Raw genomic sequence first — 22401 nt, 5'->3', positions numbered from 1 at the left:
CCTACAGACCCACAACCCTCCAAGATATGTGCACTCCTCCCTGAATGTAGAATTAGGTCAATCACAGTGGCTTCAATTTTCCTTTATTATGGAGCAGATCTATCATATCATCTCCAGTGTCAGCGAAGAACAGGCCATCATCTGTCTTTCAGACACAAGACCATTGACTGTCTGCTCCTACAGCCACACAACCTCCAGAAACTCCTCCACTTCAGTCATGTCACTGTGTTTGCTCCAGTCCCTCTACTTCTGGCATCTTGAGCATCCCCAATTTTACTTGCTCCATGATTGGGGCCACACCTTTAGTTGCATAGGCCCTAAGCTCTGTAATTTTTCTCTCTAAACCTCTCCACCTCTCTACGTCTCTTTCCTTCTTTAAGACACTCCTTAAACCCTACATCTTTCATTGAGCTCTTGGTCATCTGACCTAGCATCTCCTTATGTGGCTCAGTGTCATATTTTGCTTTATAATTCTCCTGTGAAGTGCCTTGGGATGTTTTAATACATTAAAGGTGTTATATAAATAGAAGTTGTTATTGTTGGTAGTTCAACATAGTAGTCACTTTTGATGTGTGAGGCTGGACACTGGTTGGTGGTGGGTTATATGGTTGTTGGGGACATCACAGACAAGCCCAATTCTCTGTATTCTAACTCCACACTCAGCCATTTTCGAGCAGGGGGTCACTAGGCAATGATCAGGAATGGGAACCCAGCCAATTCATACTGGTGTTTATGTTCCACTCTAGCCTCCTCCCATGTTTCCTCATCTAAATCTACCATCATAACCCATCTATTCCTCTATTCCCTTCTTCCTCATATACTTGTCTAGTTTCCCCTTATCTGTGTCTAAACTATTCACTCAACCATTCTCTAAATTCTACATTCTTACCACTCTTTGGATAAAGAAGTTTCTTCTTAATTCCCTAAAGGATTTTTTTTCTTTCATGGGATGTGGGTGTCTCTGTCAAGGCCAGGATTTGTTGTCCATTCCCTAATTACCCTTGAGTGGGTAAGCGGCTTCTTGGGCCATTTTGGAGGGCAGTTAAGAGTTAACCACATTGCTGTGGATCTGGAGTCACATGTAGGCCAGACCAGGTAAGGGTGGCGGATTTCCTTCCCTTAAGGACCTCAGTGAACCAGATGGGTTTTTTGATAATCAATGATAGTTTCATGGTCATCATTGCTGTGACTATCTTTATATTTCACCAGCTGCCCTGGTGGGATTTTTTACCCATATCCCCAGAGCATTAGCCTCTGGGGATCACTCGTCTCTGGATTACTAGTTCAGCAACATCACCTTGTCTCCCTTGTGACTACGATTTCTTGGTGACCATCTCATATTGATGATCTCTAGTTATGCTCTCCTCAACGAGGGGAAACATTCTCTCTGTATGCACTCTATCGAAAGCTTTCATAATTTTAAAGACTTCCATCAGGTCACCCTCAGCCTTTTTTAAAGAGAAATGAGACCCAGTCTGTCAATCCTTTCCTGATATGTGTGCCCACACCTTTCCGGTATCATCCTTGTAAATCTTCTCTGCACCATCTTCAATGTTTCTGTATCTTTTTTTTATCATCAGGTGACCAGAACTGCATACAGTACTCTAAGTGTGGTCTAACAAAAGTTTTATACAGGGTTAGCATAACTTTCCTACTTTTCAATTCTATCCCTCTAGAAATAAAGACTAAAACTTGGTTTGGTGTTTTTATGGCCTTGCTAAGCTGTGGTGCAATTTTCAATGATTGCTGTATTTATAGTCTTGGATCTCGTTGTTTCCCTGCCCCACCTAGAGTTGCTGTTTCCAAGTAGTAAATGACCTCCATATTATTCCTACCAAAATGCACTACCTCACATTTATCTGTGTTGAACTTCCTCTGTCAATTATTTGTCTATTCTGCAAGTTTACTTGTGCCCTCCTGTAATTTGTTGCAGTCCTCCTCAGTATTCACTATCCCCTTGCAATTTGGTATCACCAGCAAATTTATAAATTGTATTTCTAAATGTTCTGTTGCGTTTGAATGTTTTGGCTCAATGTGGAGATCTTGACCTTTGGCCCTTTACCTTTTTGGGGAGGCAGCATCAAAACAAAACTGTTTCACTTCACCAGACAGTTATTTACTTACGAGTATCCACCAGACATTTTCTTAATGATGACAACAATAATTGTTAGAACGATGATCACAGCTACAATGGCACCAACTATTATTCCGATCAGGGTGAGCATTTCTAGGAAGTCCTTCGCTGGAAAGAGGACACAGGAACAATGTTATTAGGTAAATTAAACTGACTCATGCTCTTATTATGTTGTGTCTTGTGAATGAATTAGATGTGATCCTCAATCAGCCCGAGTGTTTTCATTTCTCACTGGTGCTGCCTTTTGCTGCTAGTGTATGCTTTCACAGGGAGGTACCATCCTCTGGTACCTCCCACAAGTAGCCATTCTTCTTATGCGCCCTTAGGCAGGGTGTTATTAGGCTATTCCACCATGGGTGGCAGCAAAGCTGAGCCTGATCCTGCCCTTGGTCAATGTCCACTTTCTGTCTAAAAAGGGTTGATGGATGGTGATCAGGAGCAAGTATTCTGTCTGATATCTCCCTCCTTAACCTTCAGTTGCCCTGTATCCTATTTATACCTTTAACTTATGTCATAGTTTCCACCTCAATGCCAAATGTGGTAAAGCAGTTCATGCTTTAATAACCCTCTATGTGAAATAAATCTCATCACAATTTCTCTTCATTCTTTAAGTGATAATCCTCTGTCTATGCCACTTTATTACTGATTCACCAATCATTGACTTTCTACCTTTGCAAAACATTTTGAAAAGTACTATTTAACCTTGTATTGAATCCTCCTTTAACCTTCTGTTCCAATGAATAAAACAGTTCTAGAACTTTTGTTTATAATTTTAACCCCTCGTTTATGGTATAATTGTAGTGATATTGGAGTGCTGCAATATTACCTCTTTGCTTTTATATTCTGTACCTCTTGTGACAGAGTCTAGCATCTCATTAACTTTCTTAAGCTGCCACACAGTATTGAGCAATTCATTTCAGAAAAGTACCTTCAGCGTCATCAATGCCAGGTGTGCCATCCTCAGTTGAATTTGACTCTGTTGAAGATGCGGTGCTTGATTCATTGCTGTCTTCGTCAGTGCCAGTCCTTTCATTTCCTGGTACAGGGGTTGCAGACATTGCGGAATCATTTTTGTCCTCAGTTCCTCCAAATGTTACCACATCACCTTCATTTGAAATGTTATCTGTAGCAGGAAATAAAATATAGAAGTCAATTAGTAATAAGCGTGCTCTTTTCCCAACCCTTGTGCAATCAGGCCTATCAAATATCTGATCCACTTAATTTCTTTCCACAACCCACGTGCAACCTAGCACAAGAGCAAAATATTGGGATGCTGGAAATCTGAAATAGTCCCAGAAAATGCTGGAGATGCTCAAAAGGCCTGGCATCATCTGTGGAGAGTGAAATTGATTTAACATTTCAGTACTGACAAAGAGTCATGAACCTGAAACGTTAACTCTGGTTCTCTCTCCACAGATACTGCCAGACCTGTTGAGTACTTCCAGCATTTTCTGTTTTTATTTCATTTACAATCAACCCCATCAACTACCCAAACTCATCCATTTACTCTTCTTCAACAGGCCATGTACAAAGTACCCCTTTAACTACCCAACACCATTCATTTAATCTTCTTCAACAGGCAATGTATGATCTACCCTGTTAACTACAAAACCACATGTATTGATCTTTTCTGATGACCATTGTTACAATTATGAGGTTTATAAGATTGTAATGACTGGGGCTGTTTCTTTAATTTAAGGTAGAATGAAGGGGTCATGTAACCTATTATATAGTCTGCCTGAACAACAGACCTGGGTGGGGGGGGCTGTTAAAGATTAAAAGAAGGTCCAGATTGTTTTACTGGGAAGAATGTCTAAGGTGTTCACACTTGGAGACAATGGCAGCAGCATTTGAGTTTACAGTGATTAGGTTGGTAGTCTCCAAAGTCCCAGGAAGGTTTTGAGAATGTCAGGTTGTAAACAGTTATGTTTTAAACTGTCCACTTAATCCAAAGAAAGAAGGGAATTGGGGTCTAAAAGATAGCTAATGAACATTTTTACCTGGATACAAGGCCCATGAAATTCATTTTGCCATGGAGGTGGGCTATGGCGGGGGAGGGATTCTACAATATTCCTGAAACTCACAGAAACTGTTAGTCTACCAGTATCTGGGAGAGAGGGAGCAGCTAGAGGCTGGAACTCTCTGTGGGCAGAACTTTATGGCCCCAAAGCAGTAGGGGCAGGGCCATAAAATGCAGAGAGCTATTCAAAAGTCCACTGACTTTGGCAGGAACGGAAAATCCCGCTGTCTCAAAATTCAGCCCTATTGTTCACCATGCAGGAATGCAGTTGGGAGCTCACGCTCAGATTGAAAAGACTAAATTCATGAGGATTTGAAATAAGGCTGGAAGATTTGCCTAGCTTGTGCTAGAGAGAGAATCACCATTGAAAGACATTTCTGGGATTAAAAGTTGTGAGTTGAGAAAGGAACAGAAGTGAACCCTCAGGCACTAAGAATCACTTTGGACTGGATCTGGGAGAATTGAATGCCTACTTAAAGGACAGTATAAAGTAAATCTGTGAAATGTGTTTTTTCAGTTGTGTTAAAAGTGAAAGGGGAAAGTGCTGTCCTGTGGTTCAATGTTTAAGTTGCTTACAAAGATAGTGTTTAGTCAATAGTGATTTTAGCCTATTTGTTACAGTAAAAATCTTAAAACGTGGAATCTTGTTGTGTCATTCTTTCAGCTATCAACTGAAAGTTTGAATTTTTTTTAAAGGTATCAGTCTTTGCATGGATCGTAACACCATATAAAATCCATCTTATCAAATATCCTACCCTGGTCATTTAATCTACTTCCATAACCCATATATAAACTACCCTATAAAATGCCTGATAGGTTCATTTAACGTCCTTGGATAGATCATGCACATTCTACCCTACTCCACCCAGTTAATTTCCTGAAGGAGCCTTGTGCTCATGATCCAAGACAAATAGCTTGATACATTTACATCATCTGTACCGCACAGCTTTTAAAAGACCCGCCATTTCTCTCCTGGATCCTCTTTTCTCCAGTTAAGACAAATTTAGTTCTTTTGTGAATTTTAGTTAAAAAAAGACTTGTGTAAAGTGGGAATAAATGGGTTGATACGCTTTTGAAGGTGAAATGTCCAAAATCAGATACAGTACAAGTGTTTCACCTCTGTTATCTGTAAAATGTTGGAGTAATTTACTTCCATAAATATTAAACTACCGTTGAGATGTCCCCCAATGGTTGAGTAGCATTGTTTATGACACTTTCACTGGAAGCTTTCCATTAAGAATCAATAATCACATCCAGATCTTTTTTCTTTTCTCATATTGCTAAGAGATATCCTTTCATATATCCAATTGTTGGCTGTTTCTTGGGCCAATATGCATTGTCTACTTATATATACAGGGATACCCAGGATTAAAGGTACATACTGTTAACCATTTCTGCTGACTGCAAGTCTTACTTGTCTTAGTTGTAAAAGAGTCACTACTGATGTATTGCTCATAAGAAATATTTCTTGACGCTTTTCAATTTAGATTTCAACTGTGGCTTAGTTTATTGCACTCTTGGCAAAAACTTTTGTGGCAACAGAAAGCCAAAATGGCACTTGCCGCAAATCTGGAAGCCCTGCCCCCACCATTTTCGCCAGGGGCATGCAGTTCACGGAGGCAGTGACACATTTAAAAGAGCAGCTGTCTTCACTAGAAGAAATTCTTGTCAAAGTGGTTTCTGAAACACGACTTGTGGGATTTACGAATTTAAGGAACAGGTCCAAACCTACTAGTGTTCTTTGGAATGGTCAGGTACCGCTTTCGGGATTGTTAAGATTGGACACAAAGGTGTGTAAAAGATGGATAAGATCTGTTGAACTCTCAGGCATCAATTTTTCGGTCCCGTTGGCATCGGGCATCATGCGGGTGGGGGAGGGGGTTGGGTACAATATGGCTTGAAGGCTAAAAATCGGTTTCATGCCAGTGTGAAAGCACAGCATGATCATCCGAAGGTGTTGGCCATGGTGGAACGCTAATCCTGCTGGAGGCCAGCTTGAACCTGTTTTGCATCCCGCTAATGAGATGCAAAGTAAGGCCCGACCAGAATCATCTCCCCACGCCCAACTTACTGTTACACTTGTGGGAAAACACGCCGGCCCAGAACACATTTAGACAAGTGTGACATGCAGAAGTCGGGACTTACCGTTAGGGCCTTGCTCAGATGGCAGACATCCAAGGAGCAGAGTATGCTGGAGGCCTACAGCTACTGGACACTGGGGAACATGTGCATCACATGCAGGGTTCTCAGGGACATGTCTCTTGCCGTGAAGTGGCTTACAGAAAGTGGGAGGTCTCCGTTGATGTCTCAGGTCTGCTTTGGAACATAGTATTGGCCCTGGGCTGCTATGGATGATCGGCAAGGGGGTGTGGAGACAGGAAGGTCCAGCTGTGAGTGGGAGATGAAGGTATACCTGGGGTTAGCGGGGTGGGAGAGGAAGGTCTAGATTTGACTGGGAGAGGGAGGTGTACTGGGGTGGGGTGAGGCTGAGGGGGTGAGGTTGGGGGGGAAGAGAGTGTCAGGCGGGGTTGAGGTTGGGGAGCGGTGGGGGATAGGTGTCGGAGGTGAGGTTAGGAGAGGGGGAAGAGGCAGTACGGGGGAGGAGGATGTAAAGGAAGGAGTTCGGAGGGGGTAGGAGTTCAGAGGGGGGAAGGAGTAGGCACGCGCTATGGTGTGCTTTAAATATGATGCCTGGAGCAAGGAAGCACCGAGGCCACGGCAGGGTGGGAAAATCCTAGCCAGCCTGCCAGTGATCCAGTGTGTTTCCAGCATTATTAATGTAGTGAATGCAGTTGAATGGGATGATACAGCGCAAAAACCCACAATTGTGGCTAGCAGACAAAATGTCCTTTCTCCCGCCTGCCATCGCACTGTGCGCAAATCTGGGATAATTACATCCTCAGGCTATCAATTCCTTCAGATCCCCTGCTCTTTAAATTTTGAAAGAAAACAGCTGGCTGTGACTCTTAGTGAAAAATATTAGTGCTTGCAATTTCTATAGCTGTTTATTGTCGTAAGCCTAATGGTTATCATTATAGTATTAGTACTGCTTGACTTCTTCTACAACTTATCATTTATCACAGTGGGGAGGCTTGTAAGTTCACAGATTGATTGACAGCACCAAGTGGTTATAAAGGGATTAGCTGTCTTTGCTGTAGGGATTAGGTACTTGAATAGATTTAAATATATCAGATGGGCTTTTATCAATGAAATTTTTAAAAATATAATTAAGTCTGTAATAGATACTTAGAACTTTTTTATCTCACCATGGTTCCTGAGGTCTGCCCATGGTGGATTCTGGATGAGTTAGTATGGAGGGTGTAATGGCAAGGGATGATGGGTGGGGACTCATGAGTTGGCATAGGGGCTATAAAGGGCCATGGGACATGGGAATGTGGGGATCATGGATTGACATGAGTTGGAAGTTAGCATTGAGGTTATAAGGGACCATGGGGCTGGGTGGGGGTCAAATTTTGGCATGGAGGGTATGAAGGGCCATGGGGGTGGACGGGAACATGTGGTAGCATGAGTTGGCATGGATGGAGCATTGGGAATGTATGGGGAGATAAGGGGTGTGAAGGTGAGGGCTAGAAAACGTTATTGTTTTATTATAACTGGGACAAAGACATAGAGCACTGAGGTGGGCCTTTTAAACAGCTTACCTTGACACTCAGCAGCCCTTGTGGCTGACTCCGCATTGCTTCCTGGGGCAGCGGGCCTGACTTTTTAGCATTTGCCCTACCCCAGATTGGATTCAGAGAGTCAGGAAGTTTTCCGACTCTTGTCTCCAAGCTGAAAGACTGTGGGTTGGAGCCCACTTGCAGAAACTAACAGAAAATCTACTTTGACATTTCAATGCAGTACTGAAGGAATGTTGCACTGTTGAAGGTGCTGTCTCTCAGATGAGATGTTTTGCCAAGACTCTGCCTGCCCTCTCAGGTAAATGTAAAAGATCGCATGGTACTAGTCAGAGAAAAGCAGTGTCCTGGCCAATACTCAACACTGCTAAAAAAACACATTACTTTGTTGTTGTTTATGGGTGCTTGCTGTGTGCAAATTGCCTTCCAAGCTACAACAGTGACTACACTTTAAAAATACTTCATTGGCTATAAAGCCCTTTGGGATATCCGTAAGGTTGTGAAATGCACTATTTAAATGCAAGTTTATTTTTTTGTTTTTAGATATTCTATTCAATTAGGTCAGCTGGACACTTTGGTCAGATACAGACATGCTAGAAAACCTTTGAACTCCTCAGTAAATGACTGCTGCCTTTGTGTGGAAACCAGTGAATAGATGGGCATCTGATGCAGTTAAGGAAAAAACAGTATTTGTTACCTTTTGCTCTGGGATATTTTCAAAGGAATTTGTGGTTACAATTTAATTGAATTATATCCAGATACAGTCAACCTGAAGCCAACAGAAGCACTGGGCTAGGCAATGGAGCCTGTGATGAAGGATAGCCACCGAAGATGCAAAGGTATAATTTCTTAAGGAGCTCATGTGTCTTTGTTATTCAAAGGTATTAAGATATAATGGCAAGGGTGGGCAGACTGTCCTCAGTCATGATTGATGGAATGGCAGAACAGGCTCAAGGAGCTCAATGGCCTACTCCTTTTTCTAAGTTTTTGACATTGCAAAGAGATTAGTAAAGATTTTAATTGCTGTAATATATAGTTTGTGCTCAATACTGCCCATTCAATTAATCTGTCTAGTGGTTTATAACCCTGAAATCTAACAAGATGTTATTGTTCCAACCTACTGAATACAAGAAGGTTAGAGGACGATGTGTGATATATTCCTGGAAGCCAAGGGCAGAACAAGGCATTTCTCTTTCACCCTTGGTCTCGCTATATTTACCCAGATATTGGACTGTTGAAGACAAACATGGCTTGTAGAAGAAACAAAACCTGTCCACGGAAGAGGGAACAACCCTAGAACCCGAGGAACAATCGAGCATACAAATCCTAAACATAACAATCTATCTATGATGAAACCATTTTTGTGCTGTTTATTGAATTACACCATAGCAAATCCTGAAAAAATAGTTTGCTAGGGCTTATGTATGGTTAGCTAGTCAAGGTACTAAAGGGCATAGGTGAAACCATACTCCAGCATAGAGAAGACAAAGGGAGCAAATTGACAAAAAAAATGTAAAGAAAAAAGGATCAGTAATTATGAATATGCAAAACATCATTAAAATTGTCAACCCAGCATATTTAAGGGGAGATTTTCAACTTTGACATTCCTAGATGTCAGAAAGATATAATAATTTTCATAATGTTATTGGAATTTATTGTAAAGTAAAGTAATAGTCGTGTGTATGTGTGTGTGTGAATCAAAGGCAGCTGGTCTGAAGGCTTTGATGTAACAGAAGGTAAGCTAGGTTTGAAATGTTAAGAAGGTAAACATAGGTGTAAAGGGAACATTTGCATTTTTAAATAACCCAGACTAAATTGATTTCAAAAGAGGGGTGAAATGTGTCACCTAGCCAGGAGAAGTTAAGAAACAGTGTGTTTATTTTTCCCAAAGATTACTAGTAAAATTGTTACTATGAGAGATTTTAATTATCAGAGAGGTAAAGTCCAAAGACATAGTAAAACAATGGGATTTTGCATATAAAGGGGAAAATATGAATAAAGCAGCAAAGGCTGTGTACAAAGGAAGGCATTCTAAGATTTCGCAAGTGTGAAAATCCCCAGCATCTAAGCCTCAAGCTGCTGTTTACAAAGAACTGAAGTTAAGAAAACTCACTTCGAATTAGATTGTTCAGGGTACTGTGTATCGTGTACATAAAATAATTTATTCTATTAATAAAGGTTTAATTTAGTTTTGCAAGAAACCTATAAGACTTGGTGGTCTTATTACTACTGAATTCAAAGCACACATCTCAAATTTATACAAATTGCAAAACAGTTGTGGCAATTGTTTCAAGTTTCTCTCTGGGACTTGAGCAGCTCAGCATTTCCCCTTGGCTGTGCCTTTACAAAGTTGGGGGCTCTTTGTGGGATATATTTGAGATCCCTTAATTGGTTTAGGGTTAGTGAATCTTAAGGCTATGCGTACGAGAAGCGCTTTGAATTCAGGAGTTGGTGTGAGGTTTTTTTTGAAATGGTGAGACTGCAATATGGCTTTGGCAGTTGCTAAGATTTGTCTGGGAGTTGAAGTTATAATTTTGGTTGGTTTATAAAAGGTAAATAAAGTTAAGTTAATGGAATTGGCAGGTCAATTACAATTGTAGTCACCTGCAGGTGCAAAGGAAACAGGCATAATTGAAGGTATAGTGCAGCATTTAAAGTTGGAAGTGATACCTGACACTAGTGAGACACAACTGGAAGTGATGAGAATTCAGTTACAAATGAAGAGGCTAGAACTTGAACAGTCAAAGGAAATGAAAAAACTTAAGCTAGAGGCAGCAAAAATGGAAAGGGCAGAGAAGGAAAGAGAACAAGAAAGAGAAAAGGCATTTCAAAGGGAGCAAACAGAAAGGCAGGAGAAAGAAAGGAAGCTGGAACTGGAATTCCAGGGAAGAGAGAAGGATAAAGAAAGAGAGGCAAGAGAGAAAGATGGAAAGAGAAAGGGAATACCAGCTTAAAAGGCTGTGAGTTAAAAAAAAATCTCAGATTCTGAGGAAAGTTCTGATGATGGAAAGACCTTTAAGCTAAAACCCAGTGGGGAGATGTTTATGTTTGTACAAGCTCTTCCAAAGTTTGAGGAAAGAGATGTGGAAGCATTCTTTATTTCATTTGAGAGGATAGCTAAACAGATGAAATAGCCACAGGGAAATTGGACATTGTTGTTACAATTCAGATTGGTGGGTAGAGCACACGAGGTTTATGCTTCACTGTCTGAAAAAATGTCAGTGAACTATGATGTGGTGAAAATGGCTATTTTGAGTGCATATGAGTTGGTTCCTGAGGCACACAGGCAGAAATTTAGGAATATGAGAAAACAACCTGGGCAAACTTATGCTAAGTTTGAAAGAGTAAAACAAAGTAATTTTGACCGGTGGATTTGGGCATTAAAAGTAGAGACAACATATGCAGCTCTGAGAGAGGTAGTTCTTTTGGAAGAATTTAAAGATGAAATTCCTTCGATAGTGAGAACTCATGGGGAGAAACAGAGGGTTCAAACGGTAAAGCAAGCAGCAGAGATAGCTAATGATTATGAGATAGTTCATAGAGCTAAACCTTTTTATCATCACCCTTTTAAATCAGAGAAGGGTAGAAAGCGGGAAGGTGAAAGGAAGGCACGTAGTCAGGGAAAAGAAAGAGTAGGTGGATATTCCCAGGAAGTTTTTTCTCAGAATGGAAAGGAAGCTTCTGAGGGTAGAAGTGACATTTGAAAGTTGAGGGGTTGAATTTTTCCCTCATCAGGCGGGCGTGTGCCCGACCTGAACAAGTGTAAAATGACGTCATTGCGCACTTGCACGATATTTCGGTTGGCGGGCGTGTACAGGAGTCGGCAGCCCATCTGCCGACATTCAAGCAGCCTTAGTCAATTAATTGATTGGAGTTTTTCACTACCCGTCCAACTGTTCGGATGGCGGGCAGGAGAAAAGGCCAAGCGGCCTTTACATTTGTGGCGAAACCTCATCCACAGGCGGGATGAGGTTTCGACCAGTGATTAAAAAGATAAAAACTTTTAACACTCCTACTTAACGTGTCCCAGAGTCACTTGAGGGGACATGTTTTCATTACGTTAAATATCTTTACTTTTATTGTTAAAAATCTTCAGCCCCCTGAGGCAGCTTTTGCTGTACCCATGCGTATGCGCGAACTTCAGCGCTCACGCTCCTCCCACCCCCACCCCACAGCACTGAGCGCTGCAGCAACGTGTTTCACGCTAGCTGGCTGTTAATTGGCCAGCCAGCGTGAAATTGCAGTCGGGGCCTGATCGCAGGCAGTGGTTGGCTTCGTAACCACTCACAGGCCTGCCTGCCACGCCCGCCTGACGAGGGCAAAATTTTGCCCAAGATATTTTCATTGTAATAAAGTCGCACACACAAAATTTGTGTGTCGGAAATTGCAGGGAAAATCTGTTGGAATTATAGGGGTAAAGAAAGCTCTGGAAGTAAAAGTACTGTGGGTTCTGAGATTCAGGTCCAGGAAAAACCAGTGATTTGTGTACAGGTAAAACCAGAAGAATTAATGGTAGGTAAAGAAGTGGGAATGTGATCACAATTTACCCAAGAGAATTCTGAGGAGTAGGTTGCAGAAATGTTTAAAGATTTTGTATATGAAGGGGAAGTTTTTCCATGTGGACAGGGCGGAGTAGGTAAAGATGTTAAAATTTTAAGAAACACAGGGAATCCTGAATGTTGTGGGATAGTGACATTTGTTGTTCAGAGGGAGTGTTGCAGGAACAGGTGCTAATAAGTGGGGTTCATGGAGATGCTAAACCTATTCCATTGTGGAAGGTAAATTTAAAGAGTAGGTGGAAATCAGGTGAGGTGATTGTTTGAGTAGTGGAAAAATTGCCCATTGCAGGGGTTCAATTTATTCTGGGTAATGATATAGGTGGATCACAGATGTGGGTGATGCCTATGGTAGTTGAGCAGCCTGCAGAAGTGTTTGCAACAAAAGTGTTGCAGAGAGAGCATCCTGGATTGTTTCCTGATTCTGTGAGAACAAGATCAGAGGATCACAGGTTGAAACAAGAAGAACAGGAAGTTTGAAGGCAGAGAGAAGGTGTGGAAGTCCAATTAGCTGGCACTGAGTTTGCTAAGGTTGTTCAGGGAGGAAGACTGGAAAACAATGCAGCTGAGGTATTCAGTTCAAGGCAGTTGGTAGATTTACAGAGAAAGGAGACACAAATAAAACATTTATATTAGACAACACAGAAACAGAGGCAAAATGTGTTCCAGAATGTTATTACCTTAAGGGTAATGAGAAAATGGAGCCCTTATTATTTCAGCAAATGAAAGTTGGAAGGAGGGTAATACCATTTGGATATAGAAATGTGATTCTGAGGATAGCTCATGAAATTCCAATGGGGGTACATTTAGGAATTAGAAAGACACAGGCAAAGATACAAAAACATTTTTTTTTGGCCTGGATTACATAGGGATGTAGTCAACTTCTGTAGAATGTCACACATGTCAGGTGACAGGAAAAACACAAGCAGTGATTAAGCCGGCACCTTTAATTCCCATTCCAGCATTTGAAGAACTTTTTACTATGGTCATGATTGACTGTGTAGGACCCCTCCCCAAGAACAAGGGCAGCATTTTTCACTGAGTGGGTGGGTGTGCGCCTGACCCACTCGAGTGTAAGATGATGCGCGATGACGTCAGGCAAGCGTCCCAACATCATCGTTCACTCACATGATATTTCACACGCTCCCATCAACAATTAAAAGGCCTATTAAGGCCATTAACAAGGTAATTGAATTAGATTTTCTGCTGCACGTCCAACCTTATGGTTGGTGGGTAGGCGAAAAGGCCAAGCAGACTTTGCATTTTTTGCGAAACCTCCTTCACGGGCAGGATGAAGTTTCAATCCATCATTTAAAAAAACATTTTAAATTTCATCCTAATTCCTAACATGTCCCTGCTCCTGTGACAGTCACATGAGGGGACATGTTTGATGACATTTTAAAAATCTTTATTTTTAATTTTCAAAACTCTTCATCTCCCTGAGGCAGCTCTGTGCCTCAGGAAGCTTTTCCTGTATGCACTTGCATGTATGTGCGAACTTGTGTGCTCGCCCTCCTTCCTCCTCAATACTGGCAGTGCTGAGCGTTGAAGCACACATTTCACACTAGGCAGGCTTTAGTTGGCCCACCAGTGCGAAATTGTGGTCTGGCCCTGATTGCGGGCAGCGGCCAGCTTCCTGAATGATCCCACCCACCCCCATTGAGCTCGCCCGACAAGGGAAAAATCCTGGACTAAAAGTGGAAATCAGTATTTAATAATGGATGTGTCTACCAGGTTTCCTGAAGCAATATCTTTGAGAAATATTACAACCAAGAAAATTGCAGAGGAGTTAACTAAATTATTTTTACAATATATGGTTTTCTTAAGGAAATACAATCAGATCAGGGTTCAAATTTCAAGTCACAGCTGTTTAAGGGAGTAATGAATAGTTTGGGAATAAAACAATTTAAGTCAACAGGTTACCATCCTGAGTCAGACCGGGCTTTAGAAAGATGGCATCAAACTTTAAAAACTATAATGAGAATGTATAGTCAGGATTATCCACTGGATTCGGATAGGGGAATTCCATTCTTGTTATTTGCTACTAGGAATGCTCCTAATGCATCGACTGGTTTTAGTCCTTTTGAACTAGTTTATGGTCATGAGGTAAGGGGACCACTGAAATTGATTCATGAGAAATTGGTGAGTCAAAATTCAGAAACTATTCACCTGGATTATGCATCAAACTTCAAACAGAGATTGGACAGAGCAAATGCGTTGGCTAGGGAACATTTAAAGATATCACAGCAAGTGATGAAATTGAAGGCAGACAGGAAAGCTACAGCTCGTAGTTTTGTTGCCGGGGGAAAAGTGATGGTTCTGTTACTGGTACTAAAGGCAAGGATTAGTGGGCCTTACACGATTAAAAAGAAATTGAATGAAGTAAATTATTTAATAACTACTCCAGATAAAGAAAGAAGCAGAGGTTGTGTCATGTAAGTATGCTTAAGAAGTACTTTGACAGGGAAGAGGACCAAAAGGAAGTGTTACTGGTGGTAGATAATGAGAAAGAAGTAGAAATGCAAGATTCTGAAATTGATTTTCCTCTAATCAAACTGGATAATGAGGGGGTCCTTGAAAATTTAAATGTAATATTGAGTAACCTTCCAGACAAGTGTCAAAGTGATTTGGAGAAGCTATTACGATCACACAAAGATATAGGTGGGATAAACCTGGGAAGGACAAACTTAGCTATATATGATGTATGTGTAGAAGTTTCATCTTCACTAAGGCAATGTTCTTATAGATTAAATCTGGCAAAGTTATCACAAGTACAGAAAGAAATCAAATTCATGCTTCAAAATTATATAACTGAGTCTAGTTGTAGTAACTGGAGTTTGCCTATTGTGCTGGTACTGAAACCAGATAGAACACAAACACTATGTGTGAACTATCGAAAGGTGAATGCAGTGACAAAAAGTGGATTTATACCCTTTACCATGGTTGGAAATTGTATTGAGAAAGTGGGACATTCAAAATTTATCACAAAGGTTGACTTGCTAAAAGGATATTGGTAATTACCATTGTTGGAAAGAGCAAAGGAGATATCAGCTTTTGTGACACCAGATGGACTATATCAGTTTAAAGTCATGCTGTTTGGTATGAAAAATGCACCTGCAACATTTCAAAGGCTGACAAAGTAATTGCGGGTCTGAGCAATAGTGTTGCTTATATTGACAACTTGATGGTTTTCAGTTAGACATGGGAGGAGCATTTACAACATCTGGAAGAATTATCTACTCAATTACAAGAAGCTAATTTGGTGGTGAGCTTGGCTAAAAGTGGATTTGCAAAAGCACAAGTTACATATCTAGGCCAAACCATTGTGCATGGTGAGGTAGCTCTGAGAGGCGTGAAAGTCAAGGCTATCGTGGGTTTCCCCGTACCTACAACAAAACGATAAGTTTTGAGATTTCTGGGCATGAGTGGGTTTTATTGGAAATTTGAACCAAATTTTAGCAGTGTGGTTGCTCCATTGATTGAACGATTAAAAAAGAACAAAAAGTTTCAATGGGCATAGGAGCGTCAGAAGATATTTGACAGTTTGAAAACTGTACACCAGTTTTGGGTGTACCCAATTACACCAAACAACTTAAGTTGGCCATTGACGCAAGTGATATAGGCATTGGGGCTGTACTGTTACAAGAAGATGACACTGGAATTGAAAAACTGATAAAGGTATTTTTCACGGAAGTTGAATATACAATAGAGAAGATATTCAACGATCGAAAAGGAGACTTTGGGGTTGATGTTAGCATTGCAGGGTTTTGAAATTTATGTTGCAAACAATTCATCAGAAACAATTATTTATACAGAGCACAATTCTTTAAAGTTTCTGGACAAATTTTGAGACAGAAGTGTAAGACTATTCAGATGAAGTTTATTACTGGAACCATTTAATCTACAGATTATACATGTGATGGGACAAGAAAATATGATTGCAGATGCATTGTCAAGAGTTGAAGCTTAAAGGGAAAATTGGACACTGGTAAAGGATACTGGATACTGGACTGGAATGATTTCTGTTGATACCAAGGATTTATATATATTGTTATGTTAATGCATGCATCTGGTAATGTAATAGTGTAATAAATATAGGAGGTAATGGAAGATGGGTTCAGAAAATGAAGCTGTCTTTTTATTTCATTTTTTTAATGAGGAGGGGGGTGTCAGGAAGATATAATGATTTTCATAATGTTTATTTTTCCCAAAGGTTGCTGGTAAAATTAGTACTATGAGAGATTTTTATTATCAGAGAGGTAAAGTCCAAAGATAGTGAAACAATGGGAATTTGCAAAAAGGGGGAAAACATGTATAAAGCAGCAAAGGGTGTGTGTAAGGGAAGGAATTCTAAGATCTAACAAATGTGAAGACCTCCAGCATCTAAGTCTCAAGCTGTTGACTACAAAGAACTGAAATTAAGAAAACTCACTTTGAATTGGATTGTTCAGGGTATCGCGTTTCTTTGCCTGGGTCTTTTAAAATCTATGTGTCTTAATGTTACCTTAACGAAAGTGTAACTGGGAGTTTAGATTAAGTAGGGGATTTAGAAGTTATCATAGTAGTAATTTGTGGATTTATGTATGCACTTAAAATCATTTTTTCTGTTAATAAAGGTTCAGTTTCATTTTATAGGAAACCTATAAGAGTTACCAGTCTTATTACTACTGAATTCAAGGCACACAGCTCGAAATTTATACAAATTACAAAACAGTTGCGGCAGTTGTTTCAAATTTCCCCCTGGGATTTGAGTAGCTCAGCATTTACCATTGGTGAACCATAACACAGAACATGTCACCTGTACATGTTGGATAATGGCTCCCTTGCAGCTTGTACGCTCCAAGGGTACAAGACATTCTCCTGCACCTTTCTTCTACCTGAAGTTCTGAAGTGGTACTCTGGCAGGAAAATACTATTTCTGATGGCAGAAATGGCAATTTTTTCTCACTGCCAAAAGTGGCTGATCCACCCCACACAACTCCAGAAGGCAGTTCTTTGTTTGTTGGCCTGAGCAGACTTGGAGGTGCCAAAATGAATTCGGGAATTGTGACTTTAAAAAAGTAGTGCATTCACAAGCTTGTACATTCAGCCCAGGATATAAACAGGGTGATTTGTACTGCTCCAGGAGCCCAAGGTAACTGCTACAGGATTATTTCTTGAAGCAGTTCTTCAATATAAATAGACCATAAATCAGCAGAACACAAACAGGTCAGTGTCAGAGGTGAATACTTTTGGATCAGAGAATAAAGGAGAGACAAAACAGGCACAGACACAAGGTTCCAGCTGTAAATCTTTTCCTAATCTGAGTACAAATCTAGGAACAAAGCGTACTTTTCCGTGAGGAGTGCGAGGAAGAATCAGCACTAAAAACGAAGCGAATAACAACAGACTGGAAGTTTAATTTGGACAGTAGAAAATTAGATCTGAATTTTAGCTGCAACTAGAATCATTCAACTTGAAGCAGTTTGTTCCTTTGTTCTAGTTTCTGGCCTTTAGGTTTGACTGTCTTGGTCTCTGTACTTCATTGACACTCAGGTTGTACTTTGGGAAAAAGTTAAAAATGTATCTCGTTTCGGCAATGCATGCAACATGTAACAAAGCATTCTTTTGATAGCTGAGAAGTTTCCAGCTCATCAGAACGTGAAGAGATGGTGGAGGTTATTAGGAGAAATTCCATGATTTGAAGGAGAATAGAAAAAGGAGAATTTGGGGAGAGAAGTGTACAATTTACCTCAAAGAATTGGGGAGGGCACATCCATCTTAATACTCACCACCCCCCCCCCGCCACCCCCCCCCCCACCCCGCCATGCCTGTGGATGATCAAAGATTAGTTGCCAATTCCGGTTTTGAATTTTCGTGTTTTGGCCCCGTTGCCTTGCTTTACCAATGTTGACAACTTGAAATGCTCCACGTCTTCCAATGCTCTGGCGAACACCAACTAAATTTATAACAGTACCTGTGCTAAAGTGGCTGGCACCCTCTGAATCAGGATGCCAGCTCCTCTGTGTTTCTCACAATGAGGTGCAAAAGCATAATATTCTCTTTCTAATCCTCAGTTCGCAGAATCAAACCCCATCCCAGCTTCCAGTGAAAGTGCTAAACATTGAGAAACATTGGGAGCTGAATGCTGTGCTCTACATCCCAGCCTCAGAAGGGATGGTAGTGTCAGTTAGAATGCCAGACATGGCATTGTGAGTACGAAAAATTAACATGAATATGCTTTTCTTTTGGCGTTGTTTATTCAATATCTCTGTTATACAGACCAGAGGTTCTCAGGGTTAATCCATAGTCTGTTAGCTGAATTAGTTGATCATAGGCAAAGTGACAGTGGACACTGCAATTGGCTTCACCACTTTTGGGTTGTGGGAGAGCAACAAGTTGTCCTCTTTTGATTGCCATCTACCTTCTGAAAGTACAAATCTGTAGACTTTGTTTGAGGACAAAGGTTTGGCTTGGCTGAGATACCTCCTGTGTGTTCATTAACAAGATTCACAAAATGAATAATGGCATTTTGGTGAGTTAGCAACCAGTGTCCCGTATCTATGGATCTCTAACCCATCAAGAAGCCAACATTTATCGAGAGAGAGAGAGAGAAAACATATCAAAGAAAATTGGTGATAGTCAAAATTTGGCAGGACATTTAGCCTTGGAAAGCATCAAGTTACAAGCTCCAGTCTGTTTCTTCCCCTGGTATTGAAACACACACATACACACTGCGTAATAATCAGGAGTAAGAACACCATTGATGTTTTTTGCTCCCAGCTTAGGACTAATGTATGACCCCTTCTGGAAACCTGGCTGAGATCAGCTAACTCAGCACAGATTGAAACTCAAACTTTCATCTGTATAGTTCTGTGCACACCCAGCAATTCATTGATCTATTGAGCCATCAAGGCACCTAATCGACAAATGAATTTTAATGGAGAATTTGATATCTCTGTGTGCACGTCTGTGTTTAGGTTAACATGTGTATTTTAATATCTGTGTATCTATCTGTACTTTTTTCCTGTGTGTTCGTGCGTGCATGGTACATTTTTGTGTAGTTGTACAAATGTGTTTGTATCTGGAAGAGCAGACTGAGGGAGCAGACAGAAAGTAGGAATCGGTTCCAAAGTAGCTCTGAGGTGATAAGTATATAAATATGGAAAATATCCTTCCAGCTCACAGCCACGAAATAAATCATAATTAGCCAATTTGGGATCTGTTCCAGTCATTCACGTATATACTTACTGATGTCTCATCAGAATGTGCAAAAGTAAAGTGAGGTTATCCCTCTAATCATTTCTCCCTCTGCTCAGAGTACTTGAAACTCACCACTCCTCTCTCAATAGGCTGATAGAAAACTTCCTGTGAGGGGATGGCAGAGACAGGGAGGGGCAAATGAGAAGCAACTAGAGAACATAACCCTACACCCAGCTGCTTCTTGGTAGAACCAATCTCTGTGAACTTTTTTTATTCATTCATGGGATGTGGACATCACTGGCAAGGCCAATATTTATTGCTCATCCCTAATTGTAGTGGTGAGCTGTTTTTGAACCATTACATTCTGTGTGGTGTAGGTATATCCATGATGCTGTTTGCTGAGATTTTCAGGATTTTGACCCAACCTCGATGAAGGAGTGATGATATGGATCCAAGTCAGGATGGTTTTTCACTTGGAGGAGAACTTGCAGGTGGTGGCGTTCCCATGTGCCTGATGGTCTTGTCCTGGGTAGCACAGATGTCAGATTTGGGAGGCACTGTCAAAGCAAGTTGCTCCAGTGCACCTTGTGGATGGTACACACTGCAGCCGCAGTGCACCAGTTGTGGAGGTTGTGAGATGTAAGAGACACAGTTTTTATCTTATTTATTCTTTAGGTTTTTAGCAACATTCCCAATTATTTTACATACAGGTGGCAACAGGCTGTATTTATAAATAATGGATTGATCACTCCTGACCTTGACAGAAAACAGATGGCCTCTTAATCCTCCATTGGCAACCAATTGTGACTCATATTGGCTGGGACGATGGAAATCTGAGTCCAGGTAAAGCCTTAAGTGAACAAGCTCCGTGCTTTTGGCGAATGAAACAAAAAAATCACAGCCTTAAAATAAATTCTCTTTTGCCCAGTGGCCTGCCAATTTTTCAGTGATAATTCCAATGTGTCCCTTTGACTTACTCTTGGTGATCATATCTTCAGTGGCCTGAGCTCCATGTCCTGGAATTTCCTCCCTTAATCCTTTTGACTTCCTATCTCCCTCTGTTAGGATTCTTCTTAATAACCACCTCTTTAACTAAGCTTTTGGTCACCTTTCCTGATATCTCTTTCTTTGACTCAGCTTCCATTGATTTTTTACTACACAAGTTTTGGGATGTAAGTTTATAACGCTACATTTTGTTTGAGGTGCCTTGTATTTTTCCATGATAAAGATGCTACATAAATTCAAGTTGTTGTTTATCCTTTAACCAGACTGAAATGTTCTTCAAAATCAACTTAATAAAGCAGAGGTAACATTACAATCCTCCAGCCAACATTGCAAGCTCCCAGCAATGCATAACTGGGATAAAAGTTACCATTTAATATGAAACTTTACAGTCACACTGGCTTTTCTGAGAGGAAAATGTTGTGTCAATGTGAAAAGAAAAGTGAGAAAAAAAACATTAGTCCTGATGCATCTGGGCAATAGCAAAAACTCATACACCATTAACCCACCTCTAACCACAGTATTCTCCCAGAGGAAGCTGAGAAAAACCTGAGGCCGATTCAGGAAAAAGTCCAGAAAACTCACCTCAGACTCCCAAAGACAATCAAGCAAAGCTACAGGATACTGAAGTAGCACTTAACTCCTCATAATCACAGCAATCTGTAACTGAAATGTCCTCTCTTCAAGAGCTTATCAAATTCTCTTTTAATCAACTATAGTAATTGTTTATCAATCACATTTTTGGGCAATTTGTTCCAAAGGCATAACATACCATGTTGTTTATGTTGCTTTATTCATTGTTTTCCCCCCTCCCACTATTTTCTCCCCTCCTATCCTGAAGGTGCTGACTTTTGCTATGGTGCTATCTGCCCTCAAGGATACTGAGAGGATACAGCAGCAAGCAATCAGAATAATTGAGATTGGATTATGAGGAGTAATTATATACTTTGGTCATGTTCCTACTGGAACAACCAAGGTTGAAGAGGTGCCATGATTTTGTTTTTAACCTTCTACAGAGACTAGATAATGTAGACAATGACAAGCTGTTTCACTTTGTCTAGAATAGTAGAACTAAAGGATGTGGCCTGTGCTTATGGGAAGAGAAATTCAAAGTAATCTGTGGAAACATTTTAGTGGGTAAATGATAAATCTAGGGAATTAGCTCCCTAGGGAAATGGTGAAAGCATAAAAGTGTTGATTCATCTGAATCTAAATTAGATTTCTTTATATTTTGGGATGCAGTGTATGAGTAATTTGAGACATGACATATGGCAAGTGTTGTATGGTTAGTTCCCAATGCTTTCCACCATGGTGGGTTTTTTCTCTCCTCATGTCTGGGCCTCTTGTAGACTAATTGATGGGATTGCTATGACTAGCCAACAAGTCCATTATTGTTATATCATGGAACTACCAGAATAGTGCAAGGCAAACTAACAAACCTTGATCTTCCATCATCCTGCAGTTCCCATGTTCTTGTTGGCCTCTCTGTGGCACCTCAAACAAAATATTGGAGGAGTTATAACTTACATCCCAGAACTGTCTAGTAATGCATCAGAAAGCAACCAGGAAGGACTGCAAGCTGTAAACTGACGTCAAGGGTAATAATAACTACATAAACTACTCCAGCCTCATACTCATGGTTCATGATGTTATTTGGGCACCAGCGAAGGCGACAGCCTTAAAAACACTGCCTGCTTCCTATTACTTTGAATGTTAGACTAACTATAGCAGTAATCTGAAGGTGACAATCCTGCTCTTAAACCCACAAATACTTTGCAATTCATTTGTGAAACAATTGGAAACAACGGCCAGGATTTTACAGACACGTCTTGGTGGGGTTGTAACACTTGAGCCCACATGAGGGCAATG

The 22401-nt window shown here is 40.6% G+C and overlaps 1 protein-coding gene across 1 annotated transcript in view; it reads right to left on the bottom strand.

Moving 5' to 3' along the window:
- LOC121288319 (podoplanin-like) overlaps window positions 1-22401 on the bottom strand; it is a 40984-nt gene that overhangs the window by 1246 nt on the left and 17337 nt on the right. The window contains exons 2-3 of the mRNA XM_041206858.1: window positions 3063-3257; window positions 2125-2242 (exon numbers count right to left, since the gene is read on the bottom strand). Of these exons, the coding sequence (XP_041062792.1) occupies window positions 2125-2242; window positions 3063-3257 (313 nt within the window). The remainder of the gene's footprint in view (window positions 1-2124; window positions 2243-3062; window positions 3258-22401) is intronic.

The sequence above is a fragment of the Carcharodon carcharias genome, chromosome 15 (genome assembly GCF_017639515.1).
Source record: "Carcharodon carcharias isolate sCarCar2 chromosome 15, sCarCar2.pri, whole genome shotgun sequence".
Taxonomy (NCBI): Eukaryota; Metazoa; Chordata; class Chondrichthyes; order Lamniformes; family Lamnidae; genus Carcharodon; species Carcharodon carcharias.
The sequence above is the reverse complement of the archived record's forward strand: the minus strand, read 5'-3'. Positions and strand labels throughout refer to the sequence as shown.